Source organism: Nannospalax galili, unplaced genomic scaffold (assembly GCF_000622305.1).
Source record: "Nannospalax galili isolate Female #2095 unplaced genomic scaffold, S.galili_v1.0 scaffold977, whole genome shotgun sequence".
Taxonomy (NCBI): Eukaryota; Metazoa; Chordata; class Mammalia; order Rodentia; family Spalacidae; genus Nannospalax; species Nannospalax galili.
In genome coordinates this window covers 21,552-31,669 of record NW_008340200.1, presented here as the reverse complement: position 1 = coordinate 31,669, position 10,118 = coordinate 21,552, and the positions used below count along the sequence as shown (strand labels likewise).

Genomic DNA, 10,118 nt, shown 5'->3' with positions numbered 1-10,118 from the left:
CCATGGCCTGTGCTCCAGCTCCTGCCTCCAGATTCCTGCCCTGAGTTCCTACCTTGGGGTCCCTGATGAACTGTGGCATGGGAGATGTAAGATAAATAAACCCTTCCTCCCCAAGTTGGTAGTGGTCAGAGTGTTTTGTTACAGCAGTGAAGAAACAAACCAGGACACCATGTTCTCCCTGTCTTTATCCTTTCTTACAGCTTTTTTGCTTTGTTTTTTGACAGATCCTCACTCTGTAGTCCAGGCTGTCCTTATGGAAGCCACGGTGGCCTTGAACTTGTGGCAATTCTCTTGCCTCAGTCTCCTCAATGTTGGAATTACAGGCATTAGTCATCACAACTGTGTTTAGTATTTACTATTGTCCTAAAATTATTCAATCATCATTTCTTGAAAGGCATATTTAGTGATAAGAAGAGCCTTTGAGTTTTTTCTGTTTTCCCTCCTTAACTTTTGAAGGATAGTTTTGCTGGGTAGAGTTTCTTTATATTTAATGTAAATTTAAATTATCAAGTAATGTATCAGGTTTCTTATGTCTTTTTGATACTTAGCTGGTTGGTCACCGCCCCTCCCCCTTCATGCTCATCCTCCCCTAACTTGTGGTCTTCTGATTTCCAGTGTTTTCCTTTCCATTCTTATAGCACATTTCTTCTATTAACCTTCCTACAAGACTCCTTAATCCCTCATTCCTCTCTCATGGGATGCTTCTAGTTTCCTGATTTCTATCCCAAGTCATTACCACATAAATATTCATATGTACATTAGAAGTTAGACTCCACATGAGAACCAGCACTTATCACAGTTATTTCACCATTACACCATTTTTATGTCCCATCCATTTCAGTTTTTCTATGGCTACCCCAAATATTGAGAAAAACAAAAAGCCTGTCCTAGGTGGCCATAAACAATAAAGATTATTGATGTAACTGATGAAATAGAAACTAAATAATATGGAGAATTAATCAAAGGTTGGTTCTTTGAAAAGATTAACAAGATTTACAGACTTCTAGCAAAACTAAGCAAAAGACAGAGAGGACCCAAAATCAATAAAATTAGAGATGAGAAGGAAGTTTTTACAACAGACTCCAAAGAAATACAGATGCTTATAAGGAAATATTTCATTTAAACTCCTTTCAACAAATTACAGTTTGATGAACTTACACATTACTGGGGTTTCAAAAGGCTGCTTCATGCATCCTTGGTTTTGGTATACCACCCCATTCCTTCTTTCCCCAATAATTCTGCTCATATCTGCACTTAAGTCCTTATTTTTTAGAGTAAATTATTTTTTAATTATTTTTATGTGTTTGATGGTATTGTCTGAATGCATGTAAGTGCACCCATGCCATGCAATGCCAGCAGAGGTCAGAAGAGGGAATTGGATCTCCTGGAACTGGAGTTATAGGTGGTTGTTAGCCACCCTGTGGGTGCTGGGAATTGAACCTGGGCCCTACAGAAGAGCAGCGAGTGGTCTCAACCACTGAGCCACCTCTCCAGCGTCTGTACTTAATCCTTGAGATCCCAGTGCTCCTTCCCCTTCTTTCCTATCACATGTATTCTGCTATCTTCCTTCTTGCTGTATTTTCACTGGGGCTGCAAGACCCTAGGTCCCATGCAGACTCTTCATGCGCACTTCATTTTGGTTAACCTTCCCACTGATGCCTGCTTCCCCATCCTTACCACATCACTCCACTACATGCTTGCAGATTTTTGCCCCTAGTATTTCCCCTCTTTATGTTCATTTCACCTATAAGCCCCTCCTAAATGCATTGCCCTCCAAAGGACCATTTCTAGCTTCCTGGAGTACGGTAACCAAGAACATTGCCAATGGCCAGTATGGTTTGAGGGTCTATGGGACTTCCTGTTCAGCAACTCCAGAAGAGACAGTCCATTCCTGGCATTGGACTTTTTATTTGCTTGCCCATGATGTCTGGTAGCAATTACACTTCCCAGACATTAGACTTAAGTCCGTATAAAAAGTTATTTAGTCAATTATTACTCATTGATGATTTTGTTCCTAATCAGAAAGTGCTGCTCGGATTAAGACTTCAAATCTTGGTCTGCAATACTGTAGTGCCCACCCTTAGCTAAGGGAGACAACCAGCTATTGTTCTAAAACAATGGATAAATTTGTTTTCTCCCCCTATCTAGAACCCTTTGAGACAGAACTGACATTGATTCTAACCACTCCAACAGCTATCAAAATACCTGAAATCAAATCCTGAATCCATCACTCTCGAGTCCAGCCTTGACAGACAAAAGAAAAATGAGGAGGAACCCAAAAGAAGGATGATTTGGGGAGCTCTCATCAAGAAATCCCAACGGACTCTGCTATGACCATTTGAAATTTGCCGTTCTGACTTTTTTCTGGTTCTCCATCTAGAACTTGTAATGCTAACTACTCTTGCCTTTACTTCTCCTTCTTTGAGATCTTTCTTCTATTACAGAGAAATAAATAATAATACTAAAACATTTTACTTTAAACCAATATTTTGTTTACAGAATTGAGACAGATCAAAATCTTGGCCTCCTCTCTTCTACTTCAGAATTAACAGTGAACCCAAGCCCAATGCCATGTGGGTGACCACAGCTCACCTTCTGGGTTTAAAGTAGGTGCAACAGCAGAGAGGAAGAGATATGAACAGGGAGGGTTTGCTGGATATAACCTCTCCTAACCATACTGCCTTCTACCCAGTATGTAGACAGGACAGGGGAGGAGTTGCCTGTCAAGGTCTTATGCAGAGTCACCCAATAGCTGTGTTTCCTGAGAAGCTTCATGAAGTGAGCGTTGGTGGGGATTTAGGGTGAACTCTCTGTAACAAGGAACCATAGACTAGACTCTGTGTTCCTCATTTGGGTCATGAATATTTGAGTGAAGAACAGAAGATTTCTGGTGATGTTAAATTGCTATGTTTTATAAGACATATTATTAGAGATTAATCCCTCATCAGGGCTTTCCTGGAAATCTTTGCTGTGAGAGTTCCTCCACTCAGAGAGAGGAGCCTTTCAGAGGAGCATTGGCTCTGGAGATCAAAGCCTGGTTTGTCTCTGGCATCAACCCATCCTATCCTGTCAGAATAATTCACACATTTCTAGATTACTAGGAATCTGACCTGAGATGTGGGACTATTCTCTGAAAGCTAAGCAAACATTGCTCCTATAATCCCCCCTCACAGGGCCGCTCCCCTGCAGCCCTCCTGTGAGCCTGGATTTGTGCTCAGCTCCCCCTGCAGTTTCCCACACTGTGTCACTCACAGCGCAGTAGTACAGGGCCGAGTCTGACAGCTGCAGTGAGGACTTCTGCAGGTGGAAGGAGCGGCTGCTCTTCACAAGCGTGGCGTGAAACCCTCGGTTCTCCGTCCTCTGGTTTTCAGTTGCCGTCTTCAGGAGCAGCTGGAGCCCTTCACTAGGGTATTGGACATACCAGGAGAGGAAAGAAGCGGCGAAAGTGGTCTGATAGGTGCAGTTCAGGATCACAGGCAACCCCTCTGTGAGAGTAACCAGGCCTTCTGTCTGTGCCACTGAGTCTCCATTACTCCTCACTAAAAAAGAGAAAAGAAATAATTGCTTTGCGATATGGGAACGGCTATCGTGACTGTAAGAAAACGACAGCATTAATGCTTAGGGTAAACGATACTTACTGAGCATTAAGAGGAGCACGAGGGCTGAGCCGGTGTCTGGAAACATGTTCATGGGAGAAAGTGATCCTTGATTCTTGCAGGACACCAACACTGACAGAGCTAGTCTCAACCGGATCCTGTTGAAACTCCTCACTCATAATAAGCAAGAAACTGCACAGCAGCTGTCTGGCATGTAAAATCGCCACCTGACAGCCCACCACATGTGAAGAAGCATCGCCCTCTGGTGGATTCTCTCGAAACTGCTCCAAAGGCTGCTTTGTGAATGCCATGAAGTCTTGTCCAGAAGAGGTAGGACCTAAGCCCCCAATGGATGCCTGAAATCATGAGTGTTTCTGAACTCTCTGTCCACTATAGCATTCAGTGTGTGTGTGTGTGTGTGTGTGTGTGTGTGTGTGTGTGTGTCTGTGTAGCCTCCACATCTATTTCACATGATACAGGGCACTGGAGACAACATGTGAGCACAAGGCGGAAGGGGAGAAAGAAAAGGGAAAGAGGAAAGAGGGAGAGGGAGAAAGAGAGAGAGAGAGAGAGAGAGAGAGAGAGAGAGAGAGAGAGATTATACTGGATTAGGTGTGTCTGTAGTAAGTGAATCCTCTAGGGACTAGATGAGGTACTGCCACAGCAGATTGTTATAAAGTCACTTTGTATCTCTCTTTCTCTCTCCCTCTCTCTCTCTCTCTCTCTCCCTCTCTCTCTCTCTCTCTCGCCCCCCTCTAAAATCCTCTATTTATGGACACATTTACAAATGTCTTGCCCAGTGGGAACTTCCCAAATTGTGCTCTGAATACCATTAGTTAGGGTCCAAACATTAGAAGGAAGCCTGAGTGTACCTGACCGGAGCCTGACTTGGGCCACTGTGGGAGCTCCTGAGTAGCTGACCTGAAGCCACCAGTTTCCCTCCAAAATAAATTCTGAGAGAACCTGGAACCAACCAGCTTCACACACCCAATAAGAAAACAACTAAGGCACACCAATAATACACACAGAAGCAAACTTCAACTCAACAAAAGGAGGCTTAATTTTCATACCAGAATCACAAACAACAAAAGAAATCCATATGCCAAAATCATAATGAAAAACAATAAAATGCAAAACCAAAACAGTATGTTACCTCCAAACTCCACCAGTGCTATAGAAGAGCTCTATAAGGAGAGTCCCCTACAGATAATCAAGGACACAGAATTTAAAAGAACAATAATAAACATGATAAAGGAATCCTATGAATTTTAAAAACACACAAATCAAGTAACTAAAAGAAGATAAGGATAAGCTTCTGAATGAATTCACAAAAGAGACAGGATCATTGAAGAAAACTCAGAAATGGAGAAGGAAGTACAAAACTCAGTAAGTCAACTGGAAACAACAGGGGAAAGCGTCGCCACCAGAATGAATGAAATGGAAAACAGAACATCAACACTGGAGAATGAAGTTGAAGAACTGGACCACTTAAGTAAAGAGTATGGAAAATTTTAAAAAACACAGGAATGGAATATGCAGTAGATGTGAGACACCGTGAAAAGATCAAATCTACATATCATAGGCGTACAGGAAGGAGAAGAATTTTAGGTTAATGGTATTGACTAGGTCATAAACAGGATGGTAGAAGAGAAGTTCCCAAAATTAAGGAAAGGCATCCCCAGACAAAAACAAGAAGCACATAGAACACTAAGTAAACAGGACCAGAAAAGAAACTCCCCAGGGCATATCCTAGTAAAAACACTAAATGTACAGAACAAAGAGAGAACACTGAAAGCTACAAAAGAAAAACAACAACTCACATATAAAGAAAACCCATCAGAATTACAGCTGACTTATCAGTGCAAGCTATAAAAGCCAGAAGAGCCTGGGCAAAGGTATTTCCAGTTCTAAATGACCATAGATGCCAGCCCAGATTACTTTACCCATCAAAAATGTCTATTATAACTGAAGGGGAAAGAAAAATCTTCCAAGACATGAATAGCCTGAAAGAATACATGGCCACAAAACCAGCCCTTTGAAGAATACTTGAAGCAATACAAAGAACATAGAAAGGAACAACTGTACCCCAGGGGCAACACAGAGAAACTGAATGAAGATATAATTGTGGAAACACAAAATTAGACAAAGGGCGCAAACAGTAATCAAAATGATGGCAACTAATATACATCTTTCAATAATAACTTTAAATACCAATGGACTGAACTCCCCAGTCAAAAGACACAGGCTAGTTGAATGGCTTAAAACACAAATAATGGTGTTGACCAGATCTTAAACAGGATTGTAGAAGAGAATTTCCCGAAATTGAGGAAAGACATCCCATACAAATACAGGAAGCACATAGAACACCAAATAGGATCAGAAAAGAAACTCCCTGTGACATATCATAGTAAAAACACTAAATGTACAGAACAAAGAGAGAATACTAAAAGAAGAAGAAAAAAAATCAAGTCACATACAAAGGAAAGCCTATCAGAATTACAGCTGACTTATCAATGCAAAATATGAAAGCCAGAAGGGCCTGGACCAAGATATTTCCAGTTCTACATGACAATAGATGCCAGCCCAAAGTACTTTACCCAGCAAAATGTCTATTATAGTTGAGGAGAAAAGAAAAATCTTCCATTACATGAATTGCCTGAAAGAATACATGTCCACAAAACCAGCCCTTCAAAGAATACTTGAAGCAATACAGAGAACAGAGAGAAACAACTATACCCCAGGGGCAATGAAAGAAACTAAACAAAGGTATAATCTAGGAAACACAAAATTAGGCAGAGAACGCAAACAGTAATCAAAATGATGGCAACCAATACACATCTTTCAATAATAACCTTAAATACCAAAGGATTGAACTCCCCAGTCAAAAGACACAGGCTAGTTGAATGGATTGAAAAACAAAATCCATCTCTTTTTTGTCTGCAAGAGACCTTTTTTGTCTGTCACAGCATCAAGGACAGGCACTACCTTAAGGTGAAAGGATGAAAAAGAATATTTCAAGCAAATGGCACTAAGAAGCAAGCAGGGGTTGCAATTCCAACATCTGACAAAATAGACTTCAAATTAAAACTTGTCAGAAGAGATAAAGACGGTCACTTCATTATGATCAAAGGAAAAATTAACCAAGAAGATATCACAATCTGGAATATATATGCACCAAACTCTGGTGAACACAAACTCATAAAAACAACACTACGGGACTTTAAGACAAAGATTAACCCCAACTCAGTAATAGCAGGGGATTTCAATACCACTGTTTCCATTACACAGGTCAACCAGACAAAGAATAAACAAAGAGATGTCAGAATTAAATGATACCATACATCAAATGGACCTAACAGACGTCTTCGGAATATTCCACCCAAGAACCAAAGCATACACTTTCATTCAGCACCCCATGGAACTTTCTCAAATAATTGACCACACACTGGGGCATAAAACAAACCTCAACAAATACAAACAGTTGAAGTTATTCCATGCATTCTCTCAGACCACATGCAGTAAAGCTCAAATTCAACACTGGAAGCAACCCTGGTAAACACATGAACTAAGGGAGAACACACTCCTGAATAATAAGTGGGTCAAAGGAGAAATTAAGAAAGAAATAAAATAATTCATGGACTTGAAGGAAAAGGACCATACAACACAACAAAACCTCTGGGACATGTTGAAAGCTGTCCTAAGAGGGAAGTTTATTGCTCTAAGTACCTACGTCAAAAAATCAGGAAGATCACAAATAAATGACTTAACAGTGCAACTCAAGACTCTGGAAAGACAGGAACAAATGAAACCCACACACAGCAGGAGAGAAGAAATAACAAAAACCAGGGCAGAATTTAATGAAATAGAAACAAAGAAAACAATTCAAAGAATCAATGAATCTAAGAGCTGGTTCTTTGAAAAACTGAACAAGATAGACAGACCCTTAGCCCAGTTAACCAAAAGAAAGAAAAAGCAAATCCAAATCAACAAAATCTGAGATGAAAGGGGAAACATCACAACAGACACACCCACAATGCCAGAACCTTACAAGGGAATACTTTACAAACCGATAGTCTATTAAATTTGAAAACCTGAAAGAAATGGGTGGGTATATAAAATCATGGGAACCACCAAAGTTAAACCAAGATGAGATCAACAGTTTAAAGAGACCCATAAGACATAAGGAAATCAAAACAGTAATATAAAATATCCCAATTCAATAAAGCCCAGACCCAGACGGATTTACAGGAGAATTCTACCAGACATTTAAAGAAGACTTCAAACCAATACTACTTAAATTATTCAAAAAGATAGAGGTGGGGGAAAACACCCAAATTCCTTCTCTGAAGCCAACATCACTCTAATACCAAAACCAGGTAAAGAGACATCCAAAAAAGAAAATTATAGACCCATATTCTCAACTGACATAGATGCAAAAATTCTCAACAAAATACTTGCAAACCACATACAGATGTACATCAAAAAGCTCATAATCAAGTCGGCTTTATTTCAGAGATGCAGGATGGCTCAGTATATGCAAGTCAATAAACATCATCTACCATAAATATGGACTCAAAGACAAAAACCACATCATCATCTCAATAGATGCAGAAAAGGCTTTTGACAAAATTCAGCATGCATTTGTAATAAAAGGTCTAAAGGGAATTGGACTGGAAGAAACATACATCAACATAATAAAAGCAACATAATACAACACACCCACAACCAACATTATTCTAAATGGAAAAAGAAAACCTGGAATAAAATAAAAGAAAACCTGGTTCCAATAAAATCAGGAACCAGACAAGGATGTCCACTACTTCCACTCCTTTTCAATATAGTGCTTCAAACTTTTGCTAGAGCAGTAAAAGAAGAGAAAGAACTTAAAGGAGTACTAACTGGAAAAGAAGAGGTCAAATTATCCCTTTTTGCAGATGATATGTTACTATATGTAAGAGATCCCAAAACTTCCACTAGAAAACTGTCAGAAGTGATTAATACTTTCAGTAAAGTGGCAGGTTACAAAATTAATTTACAAAAATCAGTAGCCTTTCTATATACCGATAACAAGCAGTTGGTGAAAGAGTAGAGGGAAATGCTCCCATTCACAATAGCTGCAAAAAAACATCTTGGAATAAACCTTACCAAAGACATCAAAGATCTCTACAATGAAAATTTTAAATCTTTAAAGAAAGAGATTGAGGAAGACACCAGGAGATGGAAGGACCTCCCATGCTCATGGATTGGAGGAATTAATATTGTGAAAATGACCATCCTACCAAAAGCAATATATACATTCAATGTAATCCCAATGAAAATCCCCATGACATGCTTCACAGAATGAGAAAAAAAAATTGTATGTAAGCACAAAAGACCTGGATAACCAAAGCAATTCTGAGCACAAAGAACAATGCTGGGGGGAGTACTATCCTATATCTCAAAGTATACTACAGTGCTAACTATAGCGATAAAAACAGCATGGTACCGGCACAAAAAAAAAGACATATAGATCAATGGAACATCACTGAAGCCCCAAACCTGAGTAAATGCAATTTCAGCCACCTAATATTTGACAAAAGTGCCAGGAACACACAACGGAAGAAGGACAGCATCTTCAACAAATGGTGCTGGAAAAACTGGATCTCCACCTGTACAAGAATAAAACCAGATCTTTATCTTTCATCTTGCACAAAAATCAACTCCAAACTGATCAAAAACCTCAATGTGAAACTGGAAATCTGGAACTCTTAGAAGAAAACATTAGCAGTAACCTACAAGATATATTTGTAGGAAAGAATTTTCTAAATCAGACACTAGTTGCTCAGGAATTAAGGTCAACAACGAAGAAGTGGGAACTCATTAAACTGAAAAGCTTCTGTATAGCAAAAGAAAATGAAGAGAAAACCCACAGAGTGGGAAAAATCTTCATCAGCGAAACATATGACAGAGGTTTAACATGCAGAATATATAAAGAACTAAAAAAGCAAACAAGCAAGAGAGCAAGTGAGCCAATTAAACCAATTAAAAGATGGGCTAAAGATCCAAACAGAGATTTCTCAAAGGAAGAAATAAAGATTACTAATAAAAATCTTTAAAAGTGTTCAACACCATTCGTAATTAGGAAAATGCTAATCAAAACCACCTTAAGGTTTTAACTTACCCCGATCAGACTGGCTAAGGTCAAGAAAACAAATGACACCAAATAATGGAGAGGATGTGGAGAAAGGGGAATGCCCATTCACTGCTGGAGGGAGTGCATACTCCCGCAACCCCGATGGAAAACAGTGTGGAGAACTCTTAGGAAACCAAAAATGAACCAATCCTATGACCTGGTTATATCACTCCTTGGCATATACCCAAAGGACTCATCCTATTGCAGAGACACGTGTACAACCCTGTTTATTGTTGCTCTTTTCACAATAGCTAAGAGATGGAAGCAACCTAAGTGCCCCTCAACTGACGAGTGGTTAACAAAAATGTGGTACATTTACACAATGGAGTTCTACTCAGCAGTAAAAAGAA

The 10,118-nt window shown here is 39.6% G+C and overlaps 1 gene segment (V, D, J or C); it reads right to left on the bottom strand.

The window, feature by feature from the left end:
• Positions 1-2,771: 2,771 nt before the first annotated feature.
• On the bottom strand, positions 2,772-3,907 carry LOC103735794. The segment is given in 3 exon segments: positions 2,772-2,845; positions 3,249-3,539; positions 3,639-3,907. Coding segments are annotated over 3 exon segments (417 nt in total).
• Positions 3,908-10,118: the final 6,211 nt, after the last annotated feature.